This window comes from Numenius arquata, chromosome Z (assembly GCF_964106895.1).
Source record: "Numenius arquata chromosome Z, bNumArq3.hap1.1, whole genome shotgun sequence".
Classification (NCBI taxonomy): Eukaryota; Metazoa; Chordata; class Aves; order Charadriiformes; family Scolopacidae; genus Numenius; species Numenius arquata.
The window spans coordinates 35,113,095-35,132,225 of NC_133616.1; the positions used below are offsets into that span (position 1 = coordinate 35,113,095).

Genomic DNA, 19,131 nt, shown 5'->3' on the forward strand with positions numbered 1-19,131 from the left:
GCTTTGCTCCACTGCAGCTCACATTTACTTGCTGAAAATATCCATATCTAAGTCAATCACACTTAGATGCCAAACAAAATATAAACAATAAAAAATGTGTCAGCCAAAAAGCTACAGGACTGTATCCAATCACTGAATAAGCCTTATCATTGTTTCCATCTTCATTCACAATGTATGAATACTTCAGTCCTTTTGAATTACAATGCTTTCTAATTGTGGAATAACTTAAATCGTATTTATTTATTCACCGTGCAACTGTGAGTGCATCGCCGGCCGCTTCACACCACTATTGCAGGAGACGGTACTTTCGCACATTTTCTGCTTCTTTAGCTATTTGTTGCACCAATGTGGAAGCAAGCAGTTATCGCTTAATCAGTTTACATCACATCCTCCTAAGACAGACTTTCACAAAAGCTTCTGAAAAGTATCCCCTGGCTCTACAGACCGGGTTTACCCTCCGGAACAGGCTCCGGTGCCCCGGCGCAGGCTCCCCATTTCCCTACGCCCGGCGAGGACGCTCCCGGGGGCACCCAGGGAACTTCCCAAGCCGGCTCCCCCTAAACCCGTCAGGTCTCAAAAAACCTGCATTTTTACCGCGGCGGGGACCCCAGCCCGGGCTCCCCCCCGCGCTGCGCTCCGCCGCCCTCCGCGCTCCGCTCCGCGGCCCCCTGCTCCCTCCCGCCCGTCCCGCTGACAACCGCCGTCCCGGCTTGAAAAGCGGCTGCAAGCCCTGTTATAAAAACCGCGTAAATCTTTTTTTTTTTTTTCCCTCCGTCCTCGGAAGGGTGCAGCCTCCTCCGCGCGCGCGGCAATTTAGCTGGGAGGGGGAAAATTGCCGTGCCCCAGCGTAACCGAACAAGAAAATGCTGCACAGCTTGGTCATCCCGGCTCACATCGCCCTCATTGTGGGCAGGCTACATATTATTAATTAAGCATAAGACGGGATTGCTTCGCACCGGCGGGCGCTCGTGTTTTTTTGTCAAAAACTGCACTTTTCCTTTCAAACCCTTTCATTAGGCTCTGCGTAAACTGGCGAGCTGAAAGAGAGCAAATCGTTTGATTCCAATCAAATCAATATTTCTCAAACCTGCTTTTTAGAGTAATTATCCTCATTTCAATTTTGTTGTCCTTTGACTTATTATGTACCAACAATTAACAGTATTTGTCTACGAGTGACACTTTGAATGGATCTCCCACAAAACAATGGCCTGGTACAGTTTCTTCTCTACTATTCCCTCCTGCGAGAGGAGTTTGGACCTGACAAGCAGTTACAACTGTGCTTTAACCCGTTACAACTACTAGTAATGACTCATTAACAACTCGCACACATTTAAAAATAATTTAAAAAATGAAACACGTGAAAATAAATAAATAAATAAACAGATAAATTAAATAAAATGCGTCTATACCTGAGTGAGACAGATTGGAGAATACATCATGACTTCGCTTTGAGAACACGCTGCCCGGAGAGCCCCTAAGAAAAGCTTCAAAAAGGAATAATTTCATCTATTCATTTTACAGTCATCTGAGACTCAAGGAAGATGAAATCAATCAGGACGGGGCTCTGCCCTGGATCACCACAACTTCACAACAAACCCCAGTCCTCCTTAAATAGCCAAAGATTCAAGTTCACTCCGTGTGCTAGATTTCCCGGGGTGAAATCCAATCTACACTTTTAACCCTCTTGTAGTCGGCGGCGCAGGAGTCTCGCTTTTGCTGCTGCTGCTGGTGGTTGTTTTGCAGATGAGGGGGGAAGGACTCGGGCTGGGGGGGGGTGGAGGGGGGGGGGGGGTGGGCGGGAGGATTATTTTTTTTTTTGTTTGGCTTTTTTTTTAATCCCTTTTTTTTTTTTTTTTTTTTAAAGAAGTTGTTGGTGGCGGTGGGCTGCTACGGCACTGTCACCGCGCTCCCCAAAGTTCAAGGTTACAGCCCGGACCGGAGCAGGAAAATCCCGGAGGAGTGATGGCAGGCCAAACTTCGCCGGGCAAGCGACCATGCGGGGCGGGCAGCGCGCGCGGCGGGGCGGGAGCGCGCGCGGCGGGGCGGGCAGGCAGCGCGCGCGCGGCCCGCGGGCCCCGCCGGCGGCTTCTGCCCGCTGCCTCCGCGCTCGGCGGGCGACGGTGGCCAGGGGCTGCCTCCCCAGCGCCCAGGGTAAGAAAAATGATCCCTGGAAGGTTCAGACGGCAAAATCGCGCCCGGGCGCTGCCGCCCGATTCGCGGCCGCCGCCTCCGTTCCCCGCGTGCGTGTCCCGTTGTCCTGTCCTCCCTCCCCCTCTACCCCCCCCGCAACTTCTCCCCCCGACCCCCTTCACACACACACTCTGTAAAACTTGGAAGTTGAAAAATTCACTGGTTACACCCTCTGGACCCCGTTCCAGCTCTCTCCCCAAATAAGACTTAAGTATATTTTTTTTAATTATTTAATTACACAATCACTGCTTACACTCCTCCTCCTCCTGCAAACACATTCCTTCTCCGCCAGCTCCCCCTTCCCTGCCCTCCCTCGTTATTAATCACCACCGAACGCCGCAGAAGGAACTAGCACGTTTTGCAAACATCCCTCATTTTCCCTCTCTTCTGGTGGGAGAAAGTTGCGGGGGGAGGTGGAGGGGCGGCAGGGGAGGGGACTGCCATCTGCAGGAGGTTTCTTTTCCTTCTCTGTTCGAGGGTACGATTTTGTCAGCGGCGGCGGGGCTCAGACATCCCCCGCTCCCCCCTCCGCTGCCCCCTTCCCCCCCCCCCCCCCCCCAAGCCAAAGATGGAGGTGGGGGGGAGGCGGCGCTGCCCGGCACCGCCGGTAACTGCTGTCCCCACGCTCGCAGGCTGCTGCCGGGGGGCGGCTGGGGGGTCCCGGCTCCCAGGCGGCAACAGGGCGCGGGGTCTGGTTTCCTTCTCCCAGGGCAGCTTTTACCGGGGGAGGTGGGGAAAAGGGGCGGGGGCGGGGGGGGGGGTGGAAATAGTGAACGAAACTTATTTCTGCTCCTGTGAGGAGTGCTGCGATGCAGTGCACAGCTTGGGGGGGCGGTGCGGGGTGCTCGGTGTGTGCGACCCCCCCACACTCAACACTGCCGGTACCGTCTGGGGGAAGGAGTGGCCGAGAGGCACCGGCGCTGCCTCCCGGTGCCCGTGCGCAGCCCCCGGCGGCGTCCCGGGGGGACCGCTGACTTCCTCCTTGCCCAAAGTGAGAGTTTATTCACGTCAGGCATTTCACAACGACACATCAAGGAAAGTAGGCAGGTTCAAGTCAACCATGAAATGGTCACTTTTTAACCCCGTCCTGTCCTCATTAGGGAAATGCTCAAACACAGCCCATTTTCAAAGAGGGCTCTTAATGAGGGGAGCTTGCCAAGTCTACCAGCTGCAATTCCCATAAATTTACAAACCAAAAGAAGCAGGGGGATGGGCGGGGGAAGGAGGGAGACCGTACAAGACAGGTAATGTCAAAGGAAACAGCAAGAGCCCAGCGCGTTAACCCTTGCAGAATCCCTGCTGCATGCCCGCAGCCCACTTACTGACTGCGCTCTCCCAGTTCCCTCAGATTTGCAGGGTTCGAGCAACGACCACGGGTTTTCACTTCTACAAACCACACTGCTAAGTGACAAGTTCAGAGCATACGCTTAGGCAAGAAGGGATGAAGCAAACACGGGGTTAACCACAATGAGCAAAATTTATTTTCATATCTGGTGTAGAATACCCCCCAAATCCTATCATCTTTTCCTTTACCCAGACACTGCAAAAGGCTGATAACGCCAGCTTTAAATACTGGAGTTTCCCTTTGAATAAATATTCAATTTAACTGGAGTTAATTTACCATAAAAGACATTCCCCTTGGCACAAATGCACCGACGTCCTTGAACACACCTCTTTGAGCGCTTGAACTCTTACACAACAAGCCATTATTGCGGGCCTGATTTAAAACCGTAATAACCCCCCTTCATCGCCCTTCTCCCTTGCACCCCTCTGCGAGGATCAGGGCAAGCCCCCAACACCTCATCAGCACGGCTGCCCCTGTGAGCTGCATAGATGTGAGACACCTCCAGTCTCCCACGCAGGGCTTGCAAAAGGCCCCGCTCCCTCCCAGGTCCTGGCAAAGGGATCCCTTTGCGCTAGAGACCTGTGCACTTAAAGTGAGAACCGTCCGGCAAAGTTCTGGGAGCAAGGAGAGGCAAGCAGGAAAAAGCAAATAGAAAAGCACGGTTAAGGGCAGGCACCAAACTGGGCACTTTCTGCAGCCCTTGCTGCTGCAACGTGGTGTGGAGTCAGGGTGAGACTGGATTTGCATCCCCCACAGGAACTGGCTAAGGGTGGGTTTGCATCCCTACCCTGAGTGGACAAAGGGGTGCTGAGCCCAGCCAACCCTGCAGCATGTGCCAGTACACCCCAGAATAGCGCTGTTGGGGATCCCAGCCAAGCCAGACCATCCCCCAGGGACAGTTCACTGGCCAGGTTCCTCATGTGAAGGCATCCTGAGGGAAATGGAGCTGTCTGGGCAGCAGGGGTCAAGCAGCATCTCGTCTTCTGCATGAGCTAGGAGCCAAGGTTGGCATGGTGCAGGTTGCCGTGGGTTTGCCTCCAGTTTGGCCCACAGGCTCCCAGGGCATCAGTGAAAGCAGGCTGAACTGGGCACCCAGCAGGCACGTTCGGCTCTGTTACTCCTGGTTAATCCCAGTGGGAACCCATACAGGAAGGAAGCTTTGTCCTGGGAGAAACCTACAGGTGCACACACATAGGTGCACATGCCTACACCACCACCCCCCATCACAACTTCCCCCTGTCTCCTTTCATAGGAAAGCAAGCTAAAGATTCTTTCCAGAACAGAGAAAGAACTCCATTAAAATAGTGAAAATGGGCAACTTTCTATCACATCCTTGCAGAGGTACATAAATAGGCATGTGGAAACTGGGTTAGCCTGGAGAAACATGGTATTAATGCAGCAACGACAGCAGCCACAGTGACTGTGCCCTGGCATGCAGGGAGACCTTGTGGGAAAGCGGTTCAATTGCTTTCAAGTCCTGACTTGCGTTATCACCCCATCCCCCTAAAACCCCTTCTCTCTCTCTCCCCCCCCGCCCCCCCCCAAAAAAAAACCCTGCTACTGCTGCAAATTCTCGACCCTTCATGCTCCAGGCTGGGGGACAGTTGCTTTTTGTCCTCGCTGCCAGAGCTATGCCAACCTCCACACTGCATCTGGAAGTTCAGCTATCATTTCAATGCAGGCAATTAAGAAAACAGAAGTCACCATCTGACCTTTCTGGTGAGAAACACAGGGAGCTGCTCTTGACTCCACAGGGCCAGGAGGGATCCTGCCCTCAGGCAGGGTGCAGTAGGAGCACTGAGAACACACGCGCAGTTGGGCACACGCACACAGGTGCTAGAAAACTTCACGCAACAACAGAAATGCACATTCGGGAAGAAAATGCTCCTTGCACACCAGTAAGTGGCAAATCCTGAAGCTGTGTGTGAATCACCCTCCCTGAGAGCCTGCCCCCATGGCCCCCCCATCCATGCCTCCCACCCACTTCTGGCCAGGGTGGCCAGGATGGAGGGACATCCACTGCCCACACCGCAGGATCTGAGACAGCTCATGTCAGGAAAGAAACTGAAAGGCTTTTTGACACCGTGGGCAGATAGGCTCACTCCCCACCACCCGCCACAGCTCCCCAGAGCAGTTTTCCTGGTATGCCAGACTTGTCCTAAAAGCCTGTTTTTTTCCCCTCTCTCCCTCACAGACACCATTTACAAACTTTACCAGATGCTGCGAAGCGGCACTGATGTTGGACTTAGGTATATACTCAGCAGCACAAATATAGTATAGTTTATGTCAACTACAACGTAACATCTAAACCATGTTATGTTTTCATGGTGTTATCTAGCAGCAGTTCTATCTGTGTGACTAGTCTTCATGCCTTGCAAGACTTCTCATACCATCATATTAAACTACAAAGTAAAGTTTCACGTCTTCAGTATAATCAGAGCCTTGGTCAGTTTTCTTACGCACATGAGTATTGTGTGTGCATATATATATATGAATGTATGTATGTATGTATACGCACAGAAAGTTGGGTAGAAAACATTTAGGGAGCAAACATAACTAGTTAAATAAGCAAACGGATAATACATTGGTTTATGGGGTCTCAATACATTTAATATGCAGCTGAATTGTAAGGTATGTATGACTTAAAATGCAAACAACAATCACTAAAACTTCTAAGTCAGTGTAGTATCACACCTATAAATATATGTATCATACTATTTTCTAGCAATTTTTTTTGTTTTATTTCTGGGTGATCAGAAGAAACACATACTGTATATAAACTGTGTACATGTATGATCAGATAGAAAGTGTGTGTATATACAATCAAATGTATTGACTGTGGACTCTATACAGAGACACACATACATATGAAGGGTGCATGCGCTTGATCCCTGTCCACATATGGTTTGATGAGGACTGTAATACTTGAGCTTTCCACAGCTCCCAGACCAGCAAATGAAAACATCAAACCTCAAGTGTAAAGCTGTAAACCACAACGTTTTGGGTTACACAACTGTGCAGCTTTTGTCCTCACTGTGGGTCACATTCTCAGCCTTACAAAGGCATGAAACCCTCTTACCCCAATACAGTAAATTCTTTAAAATTTCACATTTGCTGATCTTAAATGCCCTGGACATTAACAGCAATAACAACAACAGTAAAATTTCAGTACCATCTTTTCCAACAGTTTATATCACTTGCCAGATTTTCAGAAGGGGGGGGGGGGGGGGGGGGGGGGGAGCAGGAGGGCAGTGTCTAGAAGCTGGATTTAAATGTCTGCCCAAATTAGAATTATAAAAGTGCTTTACTTTTTTCTTGAGATTCAAAGTTAAAATCCTAAGCATTGCAGCTCAGAAACGCTTCAGAGGCCGTTATGAGTTAATCTTGTGTTCTTTGGCGCCTTTTCCCTGCCAGCTACTGTACTGAAAAAAAAAAAAAAAAGTTGGAGATCTTGTCTGTCCCGTCTCAAGTTCAATGGCAGCGCTTTCCAGCAGCAGGAGGAGAAGATGGCCATGTTCGCAGCCCTAATAATAATTCAGATCACGCCACATCGGCATCTTGTGTCAGAGTCGAAACTGGCTTCCCCGCCCCCTTCAACCTGAGAGCTGCCAAGTCCTCACACACTCCGCATTCAACCACAACTTAATGGATGGGATATTGTGCATTAAAATGTGGCCCAGACACACAGGCGAAGAGAGGACAAGAGGGAAAGCAGACAGACACACACACACACACACACACAGGCACACAAGAGAAAGGAATGAATTAAAATACACACACAGGTCCCACAACAAAATGGCAGTGAAAAAAGGCCAAAAAAAAAAAAAAAGGAACAAAAGGAAACCCTCTAAAGTAACTTTAAAAAACAAGCCAGAAATGCCACCCGAACACTACATCCTGCAATATAGCGTGAAAGAGACCAGCACAAGCCTCCAGACAATTTATCGAGCAGACCATACACAACAACAATGCCATTTCCTCAACATTATACATTAACACAGCAGTCCATTAACTACAAAAACCACCGAGACAGCAAGAGAGAAAATATTACATTAAAACATGAGTAAAGAAGCAATCTCTACAACAACAATAAAGAGTGGAAAATAACTGTCTGCAAGGTACAAATAAAGTAGCATTTGCATTAATCCTTTCCAGCATTTAACTGATAGTTGCCTGCCAGAGAAGAAGGGGGAAAAGTTGAAGCAGGAAATGTGCCAAGTTCAGCACTTTTGGACGCAAACTCCCATCAACTGATTCCTGGCATAAAAGTGTGACCCATATACAAAAGCTGCCAAAAAAGCAAAATATAAACAATCCACCACTTATATCTCATCCTGTAAAGCAGAAGTGATATCAGCATTTAAGAAGAGGGTATAACATCCACTTTGAAACCACAGAGACGCAATCTCAGCCTGGAGGAATTACAAAACAAAGAGTCAAGAAAGTTATAAAATATATAAAAAAGTAACATTTTAAGCACCATGTACCATTGCAGTGTATTGCATTAAATAAATGAGATCGTGAAATCTGTAACACACACACCACCGGGCCATTGGCTTCACTTTTTCCAGCAAACAAATCTATTCTTTCCTCAAGGACTCGGTGGGTCGGCATCTTTTTGTTGTTGTTTTTTTTTTTATTTTATTTTATTTTATTTCCAGAAGTGGCCTTCTGCTTTTTGTGTTGGGACGGGGTGTTTGGGTTTTTTTGTTTGTTGTTGTCGGTTTTGGGGTGGTTTTCTGTGTTGTGGGTTTTTTTGGTGTTTTTTTTTTTTTTTTTTGTTTTTTGTTTTTTTTTTTTGCGGGGGAGGGGGCAGGGAGGGATATTATTATTTGCTCAGGCTGGCTGTTAGCTTTGTTTTGGTTGCCGGCTTTTTGCTTGCGACCCAATGGGATGAAAATTCTTGGCCGGAGCGAGGGAAAAGGCGGTGAAGCCACAGCCGGCGGGCAGCGGGCAACCCCCCTCCTCCTCCTCTTCCTCCTCCTCCTCCTCCTCTCTCCCCAGCCTGTTTTCCTCTTTCGAGCTCTCAGCCTGGAGAGCACGTTTCCCCGGCGGCTGTCTTGAACGTGGTCCAAGAAAAGAAAAATTTTGTTGGTTTTTAACTTTAAAGTATACATATATATAAAAATGCGTATGCTATGGCTGGGCTGCCTCTACGCGTCGCTGCAGGCGTTCCTCCGTCGCCCCCCGCCCCGGGCGCAGCGCGGACCGAGCGGGCGGGCGGGGGAGAAGGCCCCGGCCCCGGCCCCGGCCCCGGCCCCGGCCCCGGCCCCGGCCCCGGCCCCGGCCCCGGCCCCGGCCCCGGCCCCGGCAGCGCGACTCGGCGCTTCCGCCTGGCGGCTGCCGCACGCAGTGGGGCCGCTGCCGTCATTTGCATATCAGGGGCGCGACAGCCAATGGCGGGGGCGGGGGCCGGGGCGGGGCCGGGAGAGGGGCGGGGCGGGGCTCCGGCTCCCGCCGCCGGCGGGGGTCCGGGCGGCGGGAGCTGGAGCCGGAGCTGGCTTCGAGGGGGGGGTTGCCGGTGGGGCGGCGGGAGGGGGACGACCGAAGAGCTGCCCCCTTGAACCGTGCCGGAGGGAGGGAGGCGGTGGTGGGCCCGGCGCGCGCTCTCCGTCGGTTTCTTGCCGCGTGCGGTCACACCGCGTCCCCCTCCCGGGTCCCTTGGCGGGAGCTCGGGGCCGTGACAGCGTGGCCTGCCGAGCAGCGAGCCCTCCGCGGGGCGAGGGAGGCTGGCCGGGAGAGCGGCAGAGTTACGTCGCTTCAGGGTTAAATTTTAAATTTGAAAATTTAAATAAACACCAAAGTACTTCATTTTAGCCCTCGCGGGCCGCGCTCGGCGGGTACATTTCTTCACACGTATTTTTATAAAAGGTGTAATTTCATGGCTGGAGCCGCCTTTTATAAACTATCCCTTCATCCTACTCCCTCCCTGCAGGATTAACTTCGCGCTGGAGGAATTGTCCTCTAGCCCAAACCCGAAGGCAGCTCGCAGAGGAAGGATTTCACATCGAAAGCTTCCTACCCAATTAAGGCGCTTAACAGTGAAATACATAAGGCTGCATAAGGCAAAAGTGTGTGAAGCGTTTTAATCAGTCAGATAGCATTCCTTCCTGTTAAAAAAACTCTGTGCGGAGTACAGCCTCTAAAGAATCTTCATAATTGCTTGGAGACCGGTGCTGGAAACATGGGGGTCTCTCAGGAAGTCAATTTTCTTTTGTTTGATTCAAGAAAAACATTCTAAGCTGCTAAAAATACATTCTACTCTTAAATTGAAGCACAAATTGCCATGAAATAGGAAAGAAACAAGAAACACAAGCTTTCAGACTTAAGAACTACCACTGTGGAGGTTTTTTGTCTTTATTTTTCTGATTCTTTCATGAAGAAATCAAACCTAAAAAAATTAAATTATGAATTTGTCTGTTCAGTGAACGGGGGAAACAATTGTTCATGCTATGTGTGGCACAGATTTTGTAAACTTTATGACAGCCAGTCGAGTGGAGAGCAGACCTTTCTCCATGCCAGAGAGAATCTGAGGGTGTTGATTTTCAATTTATTTTCTTTAGTATATTTTCCCTTTGTCATAGAATTCAAGCTTTGTGTCAGAAAGTCACAGACAATTAACGATTTGTACTGGTCACCAATATTTAAGTTTATTACTTTGGTAATATTTCATGACAGAATTCTAGGCTTTTTGTTGCTCCTTAGGTTTAATTTTGGTGCTGCTGTTGTGATTGCTGACAAAGATTCAAGCTCTGGTAGACAGCCCATTACTCTCCGCAGCTTTCTGTTTTTTGTGGTTTGTTTGTTTTTGCTGAGCCTGTGTAGTTACTAAGCCTAACTCTGCAAGTGATTTAACAAACAATCAGGAACTTTTTATATTATATCAAATGAGAGAAATAATGGTATCAGGAAAAGCAATGGATATTGTAGTCTTTTAGAAAGAAAAATTGTGTTACCCAGAGCAGCCATAGTTACTCAGTTTAGTTTAAGCCTAAGGTTGTTTATCATAGGCAACTTTCTTGAACATATCTTTCAGTTAAGTTCAAAAATATTGTTATATATCATTTCCATAGCCTTTGATTCCTCAATTGTATAGCACTAGCATGCCTTGATTATGGCTTTCTTTTCCATAAACATAACCAAAGGCTCATATATTTTGTAACAGGCTGACCTTAAGTTCTGTTGATTCTGGAAACTTTTGGTCTTCTGAGGTCATGTATCTGTATACTTGATACTTTTTAATGTTCATAATGGATGAAACATGAAAAGATGGTAAATAGTTTTCCTCCATGGATAATTGTTAAGTATTCAATTACCTATCTGGATATGAGTAGATAGCAACCTGAAGGGAGATAGCATCACTTGCAGAATTTCCACTAAAACAAATAACAATCAAAGTATTATTTGACATCCTTATAACAGAACTTGTAAGACAGATCAAAATTTTCAAGACTTACTTTCAAAGCAGATGATATAATTTGCTTAATTAAAATCTCTGTATTTTCAAGGAAAACAAGATTAGTGAAAGAGGATCTGGCATATCGGTGGTTCAATGGTAAAGTCTATGAGCTGTGCAGTTACACAACAAACCGGGTAAACAAGTATGGCATTAAGTGACAATACAGTATGCGGGGTCTCAGTACAGTTCAGCTGTGTGCATGAGGTGTACAGCCATCCTCATGCTTAACAGGACAACCAAGAAAGCCAAGGAGCTTTGGCTAAATACACCATTTTGCACATGTAAAATACTGCTTTCGCCCCAACAGCTTTCAAGTAGGAGCTTCACATTTTTCAGGGCAGCGCTACTGTAGCTAAAAAGGTGCCTCTTGCTATTCCTGCAACAACCCATTCAGGTTCAGCTGAGCAACACGCCACAGAAAATCCACGATTTGCACATGTGCACAACACTTGCTCATTATTTCTGAAAGTTCATACTTTTGCCATGCTGCTCTTTATAGGCTCCCGGCCCCGCCAAGCCTCCTGCATAGCTTCCTAGCAACTAGGCAGAATTATAACTCTGAGCTTGGCACCGGCAAAATGGTTTCTTCTGCTGCTTCCCCCAGGCAAGTACTCTGCGGTCTAGGGTAAAATGTGCTGGGCAAAGAGATGGGGAGTGCTGGTCAGAGTTTACAGAGGCCGGTGCTAGTAATTGCCTGCACTGCCAAGCAAAGCCTGAAGTTCCTGCTCGCCGTGGCAGTGACAAGTGCCATTCCTTCCCAGCCCTGTTATGGCATATTAGGTAAGGGAGAATTCAAGGAGATAAATTATTTCTAAAATCCTGGGGCTTCGGCCAGGAGTAGCAAAGTTGTTACCGATTACAACAGATCCGATTTTTCGCTCTGGAAAGCTACACAGGAGAGGAGATACAGCATACACAATCATAGCCCTTTTCCTCATCCAGGAAAGCAGCTGCAGAATCCTGATGCACAACATCTATTTTTGCCTAATTTATAGTCTCATACAATGTGCTTTCATTTGTTTAATCCTGTTCTTCTATTAAAATACATTGGAAGCACTATCACAACATCACCACACAACCGCATCATCACCAGAACAAATTACAAGAAGATTGGGAGATTACAGAGTAAAGCACTGAGAAGGTAGAAAATTTCCTATACGTTCCATACAACAGACTGCCTTGAGTTCTTCAACTGTCCTTAATAGCAAAGTATAATTTCTTCCCCTAGACCCTTGCCTCTCTTGATCCACAGGATTGCTGAGGAACTGTAACATCATTGTTTTTAATAGAAAAAATAAATGGCTGAGTCTTAATGGTAGCATTTAAATGGCATACAGAACCTTTTGAGTTCACACCTCGTTAAGGTGAACAGGAAGGGAAGGGGTGCACATCTTTGTTGTTACTTTTGCCTTGCAGCATTTTCAGCCAAGCTACGTGAACAGACCAGCAGCACATTAACTGACTTTGTGGCAGCTGTATTTTTGTAGCAGGTTTTTTTTTCTTTTTTTTTTCTTTTTTTTTTTTTAAAAAAGTTTAGGAATTGCAGAATGTTGTGAAATGGACCTAGGGCAGGCCCTCAGAAGACAATTATTTTGGTCTCCTATTTTTTGCAAACCAATCTACCAGATCCAAGTCTCCGTCCTGCTCCAATTAAGGGGTCTCTTCCCACTGAGCGTTGCACACCCCACTGTTTCTGAGATGGCTCCTGTAGCATCCGAATTGACTTGGCAGAACTTTCCAAACCCATATGTGAACATGCACCTGAAGAGCTAGGATTTGGTCCTAAAATGGGTTTGGTGCTAGGATTTCTGAGCATGTCTTCCAAGGCGTTTAGCACTCATCAGCATGAGAGCGTATTTCAAAATGGTCAGAGGAAGACCTTCTCAGTCCCTCCCAAGCTCCTGTGAAAAAGTGCTTTTAGCCTGCTAACCCAGCTTCTCACTTTCCTTTCTGTCCTTTCCTGTTACATCAGCCTGGACCTGGATCAACCACTCATGAACGTGACTTTCGTGTTCTTGTAGCAGAATGCAGGAGAGATTAGGGAAGGCAGCAAAAGGTTATTTGCCTGTGAGCGTCTCTCTTTTACACAAGGATCTCCAGGAAAAAAGAAATAATGGGGGAGTTCCTGTTTCTGCTGATGGGTGCTGATGTGACAGCCTGGCAGACACCTGTTGCACACCACAGCCACTGCGGGCTCTCTGTAGGCACACCAGCATGACAGCTTGTGCAAAAGAAAGCTATCCTTTCAGTGTGTAGTCTTGGGACAGTCAGCATTTCTGCATGAAAAAGAAATACACTAGGCTTAACCACAAGCTTTTCCTGCCTCCCATCTCCAGGATCCGCCCATCAGGGCAGACGTTTTTGTCCAGAGTGGATGATTTTGCCACCTGGTGGCTTTTTGGTCCAGATACTTCTACAGGTCTGTGTCATTATGGTGTCAGCAAGACAGCTGAAGATCTTACGGTAGCAAAATTTTTGACATGATTGATGATCTTGTTCCCGTTGCTAATGTGCTTAAAATAATAGCCAAGGTTTGAGAGAATGGGCTTCACAACCTGCTCTGCAGCCAGTGTTAACACTGTGGATACTGCTTTTTACCCATCACAGAGAAAACCTGTTGCCTGAAAGACAGGCTTCTGTCACCCACAGAGTAGAAAGGTGACCAGCGTGATGCTGTTCCAGAGATGACATTTACCAGCATGAACAGCAGGGATCTTATTCCTTCCCAAGAGCATGGATGTTGGCAAGATGTGTGGGTCATTGTAAGTAACACCTCTTGCCCTCTTCATGCTGGCATCGCTGCCGCCAGCAGAAGAATGTCAGCTGGAGCAGAGTGGTAAAGTGTGAACTCGGCAGGCTAAAGTAAAAGACAGCCCTCCTTACCAAATCACTTCTGGGTAAAAGTGTGACCGGTATCATCTCTAATCCTGCCTTCTGCAGTATCTTCTAAAATGTCTCCAAGGCTCTCCATCAGTTTTCAGGGCACAGTAGACCCGAGACAGGTGGGTAGAAAGTGCACTCATCATCAGTGGGGCAGGACCCAGTAAGCAGGGAAAAAACTTAAGGAAAGCACTATCTGTGCTCACCCTTGTGTTGCTTGTAATGTTCAAGAGAAAATGTCGTGCTATGGAAATAAAATGGGGTGTGGCACACTCCTCCAGCAACCATAGATATGTTTTCCATTGCCTTTTTGACGATTGGGAAACTGAATATGTTAGAGCTTTCCTGACTTCTCTCCTGAACGTTCACATGCCAGGGCACACCTGTGAAGATTGTCTAGTCAATGTATTAAACAATTTTAAAAATATTAAAATAAAATGAAAGTATTACAACTAATGCATTATTTAAGCATTTTTAGAGCTGTTACAGGCACTCCAACAGCTTATAATAACAATTTTTAAAGATGCTGGTAGTGCAGTCACACTGGTGGTTGAGAAGGATTTCTGAAGAGTACTATTTCCCTTTGACCACACACCAATGTGCTGTGTGGGAACAGAGTGAATGGGAAGCAGTACCTACTCCAGTCCTGGAATAACTGAAAATTTTGTACTCTCTGGAGACTGCACTGTCTGCACAAGGAGGCGGCACGCAGGAGAGGGTATCAGTAAAAGACTGGAGATAGTTATACTCCAGGAGTGAGAACCCTTGCCTTGGAACCTATCCTAGAGACCAGCCTCTTAGCTCCTTTCTCTCTTCTGCCTTGCTGTATTCTCTTCCAGCCCCGGTCAGAGTGCTGTATCTCAGCTTTTCTAAAGGGAGGTCACTTTACCTTCCTCCTTTACCATAACTTGCTCTTTTTTGTAGTTGTTGCTCTTCCTCACTTCACTGTCTTAAATGTTCATCCAACTTCAGTCCAGAGTTGATGTGTACTTCATGCATCTATGATCCCTTTTATTGTACTCTGTTGATTCTGCTTTGCTTATTGACCCAGTGTGAGAGGAGGAAAGTTCCTTCACAAAAACAGAAGAGCATATAACTTGTCCTCTATTTAAAGAAACAAAAGAATTGCTCCTTGATATTGCTCCTGCAACACCACAGACCTCTTCCTTTACTCCTGCATTTTGGCCCATACGTCATCTGCTTGCAACCACATTCCTAGCTCATGGGTGCATTATGAGAGGGATTTCAGATTAGTTTCTTAACTGACTAGAAAGAGAAGTCAGGGAAAATGGACTGAGGGGTCATTCCAGGATGTTAGCAAGGAGAGATTACTGGTAAGAAGACAAGTAACTTTCTCAGGGGTAAAAAATTCCACCTGTCACTGCATGAGCTGCTGAGTGAAGAGCATACATACCATGGTAGAGAGAGGGCTGGTGAGCATCGGGAGGTTTGTTCTGGCCAAGAAGCCTACTGAGTGTTGATATTTTAAACTTTAAATGCTAAAGGCAAATACTAGCATCCTGAGTAAGGGAGGGGGAGAATTTAAGCAGCCACTGACAGGAGACTAAGGGGAAGGTTTGCAGAGACGGTCAAATTTATTCTCTCCTTCTCCCCCAGGACGTGAGATTGAGAATGGACAACCTCAAGGAAGCTGAATTCCACAGCCTTGGGTGAAGATTTTTACTATATGCAAATATTTGCTATCTACAGTCTGGACTTGGAGACAATGTTTTAGGACTATCACTCTACACTGCTGTGCTGGTGTAAAAGTTACAGGGAGCACTGTCTGGAGAAACAAGAAGCCGTAGTGGCTAAACCGAAAGTCACAGTTTTCTTTCAAAAAAATAAAATAAAATCTTTAGGTCAAAAGTAGATATTTGAGGCAGTCCTAGGGACTCTGAAGTTCACCATAGTCACAGCTGTACAGGTGCACAGCAAGGTGTGTCCTTGCTATATTTTGCTGCAATTGCAGTTCTTCACTAGATTTATAATAGCACACCCAGAAATCACAGCAGGCTTTCTCATCTCCATCTCTGAATGTGCCTTACTGTCAGTGTTGATTTTCCATGCACCTACCAAAATTAAACTGTAAACCATGATCGCATCAGGGGGAACCAAACCCCTTGAGGAGCCTGGTGTTGTCAAGAGCTGGTTATCCTCAGCAGCATGTCCAAGGTGAGAGAAGCATGTAAAAACAGAATGAACCGCATGACGGGAGAGTTACATGTGTATTAACCACAAGTGACCACAGGTAATTTGTGTTGCATAGAGGTAAGCCACAAGGAGGAAGAAGACAGGAACAGTATGGGCCCAGGGAACTGCAGTATGTCACTGAGGAGCTACCAAACCTGGTGCAAGGTTTTTGGACTTCGGCAGCAGCCACTCCGTACAGTGAGCCTCTCAGAGCCCATTTTAAAATAAAACCCGTATCCTGCCTGTACCAGCAGCTGGACAAGCAATCCTGGCTCTCAAGAACATGTAAGTTCAGAGCAAAAAATTTTATTTGGAAGTATTTAAGCTAAAATTTAAGTCCTGCTTTGTACTTTAAACATACAGTGAATTTTCTGAGAGGCTGGGTTTTGTGTTCAGAGGAAGGCTTCCTGGCACGTTAATAGTTTTTACTAGACACAGGAAATTTGAGTTCCAAGGCGACATTTTCAGAACGCTTTGAACATATGGAAAACAAGGTTATAATGGAACTTCTCTGTAGCTTAATCATACCCTGTAGTTCTTTGAATATTCTGAGTATAGAGACACATGCACTCGACTTAATAAGGTAAGACTATTAATCTTTCTGTTAACCAGCTGAACTGATTAATGAAGTAATATATTTTGAAGTACAATATGCATGAATGCAAGCAAGTGACAGGGCAGGACAGCACTCAACTCTTGAGTAGAGGAAGTAGAGAAAGTCAGAGGACAATGTGACTGCCAGCAGCAGGAGGTCAGTCTGGGCCAAGAGCAGCTCTGTCTGACTAGGGTTAGCAAAGGCAAGCTTTATCACAAGAGTGATACTGATTGTTAAGGCAAAACTGAAGAAAAGCAAGTTCCACCTCTTTCGTTATCCTCCCAGCCCCCACCCCCATCATTTCTATCCTTAGCCCTTCCTGTCTTCCTTCTGCTTCTTAGTGAGCCAAAGAAAGGAAAAGATGTTGGAAGCAGGGGGAGCTGAAGCAGCAGGAAGGTGTGTAAAGGGCACAGGGAAAGCTCTATCAGACTTCGCAGTGTGTGAAGGAAAGTAATACATGAGTGTCTCCAAAGAAGGTGGCAAAATTAACTTACAACCTGTAAGTAGGAATACTACCCATTTTTCACTAAAGAATGTATTTTACACAAATGCATATATTCATGTTCTCTGCATAGAGGTGGAAATGTAGGTTGGTGGATTAGGAAAAAAAACATAGTCAGACAGTGCTTTCACATTACAAAGTTATGTGGTGTTTTCTTCTGCACCAGTGAAAGGGGTTTCTTTTTTTCCCTAATGGATTTACTTTCCCTCCCTAAACCACATCCTCTCATGTTTTCTGTGAAGTTTTGACAGATAAAGTTTTCCGGGAAAGCATGGGCTTCTTTGTTTCTGGTATGCATTGTGCTTACGACTCTCGTGGCCTCAATTCAGGAATAGGATTTGTTTAAATGTCTTTTTTCATTACTACTCTGTTCCTAAGGCCAAGCCGTAGTAGTGGAATGAACAACATCAGAATTCAATTTCCACCTGCACCAGCAAAGCTGCAGCGCGTCCTAACACCTCTCCCTGAAGGCAGAGTGAAGACTAAAGCAAGGTCACTCCAGCTGGACCCAGCATCATCCCAAGGCCAGTGGTGTCTGTACAGAGAGGTCTATCCTACCTAAATCGCAGTCCAGACCGCAGTGGTCCCAAACCCATCCCCAGCAGTCACCCCAGGCCTTCGGGCAAGTTGCAGTTCCCATGGCATGGAACAGAAGGGTGGCCACCCTCTCCTAGCCCAGGGAGGGGGGAGGGCCAGCAAATACACAGTGGAGAAGGCCCCATGGCAGCCGGTGTTGGGCTGCACTGCCATGCCACCTTCTCTTACCCCACACTTGCCACCCCACAGCAGTCAGGTGGAGGTGCCACGGCTGGAGAGGTGGCAACCACAGAATGGCATGGCAGGGCAAGCACGTGGCACCTGTAGGCTCCTCTCCTTCCCCTGTCAGCAATGCTTACTCGGCATTTCTTTTCTTTTCTTTTTCTTTTCTTTCTTTCTTTCCTTCTTTCTTTCTTTCTTTCTTTCTTTCTTTCTTTCTTTCTTTCTTTCTTTCTTTCCTTCTTTCCTTCTTTCCTTCTTTCCTTCTTTTTCTTTCTCTTTCTTTCTTTCTTCTTCTTTGTTTCTTTTTCTCTTTCTCTCTTTCTCTCTCTCTTTCTTTCTTTCTCTCTTTCTTTCTTTCTTCCTTTCTTTATCCTTCCTTCCTTCCTTCCTTCCTTCCTTCCTTCCTTCCTTCCTTGTTTCTTTGTTTCTTTCTCTTTTTTCAGTTTGTTTTAATTTTACTGTATTTCCTATGCTGTGGGAGGGAGCCACGGCCAAAAATAATATTGCCAAGCTGAGGGGATTGGCATAGGCTGCCTGGAGTCTGCAGCAGCAGAGGAGGCTTTAAATCGACCAAGCCCTGGCTGCAGGCTGCTCCTGGAGAGCTGGCAGCCACCTCCCAGCGAAGGGGGACGCCAGCTGAGTGGGCAGGATGAGGGTGCACCTCGCTGCCCCTGTGCCCACACTGATGGGCTGCGACGGCTGGCGATGTGATCCATCCCCCTGAAAATAATTCTGCAGTTACTAGAAATCTGTTGTCAATAAAACTGTGGTGGCCTGGTGGCAGCACGTGTGCGGGGGGCGACGGGGGGAAGCCTCTGCTCCAAGTGTTACATGTGTGGAAGGCCAAGTGTGGTGAGAGCTAGCCCAGGGAGGCATCATTAGGGGTGGCTCCACAGCCCCACTGCCACGAAAACTGCACGGTACTGTTATGTCGTAAGACTTCGACCACCTGTGAATTTTTCACGATAAAGCAGATATATGGTTTCTCCCACCTCCTCTTCCTTTCCCCAATCCCAAAATAATCTCCTAAATAAACAAGAACCTCGAAGGCTGGCAAACCGAGTCAACCCTTCCTCCTTAGGTGACAGTAGCATGGGGCAGGGCGACGAGCAGGAGCCTCCAGTGCCCCATTTTGTAGCAGTGCACGGTAAAGCTGCCTGCTGCAACTGTCTGGGATGTAGGAGGGTCCCAACTACAGCTCCTCTGAA

At 47.2% G+C, this 19,131-nt stretch overlaps 1 protein-coding gene across 10 annotated transcripts in view; it reads right to left on the reverse strand.

Annotated features, from left to right (window-relative positions):
* NFIB (nuclear factor I B) overlaps positions 1 to 19,131 on the reverse strand; it is a 277,138-nt gene that overhangs the window by 176,481 nt on the left and 81,526 nt on the right. For 6 of the 10 annotated variants that reach the window (XM_074166088.1, XM_074166085.1, XM_074166086.1 and 3 more), the window contains exon 1: positions 1,410 to 1,750. The exons of 3 other annotated variants lie outside the window; for them this stretch is intronic. In XM_074166088.1, coding sequence (XP_074022189.1) covers positions 1,410 to 1,439 — 30 coding nt within the window. In that variant the 5' untranslated portion in view covers positions 1,440 to 1,750. Of the gene's footprint in view, positions 1 to 1,409; positions 1,751 to 19,131 lie in introns of those variants that run through there. One more of the 10 variants, XM_074166089.1, reaches the window with a different exon arrangement.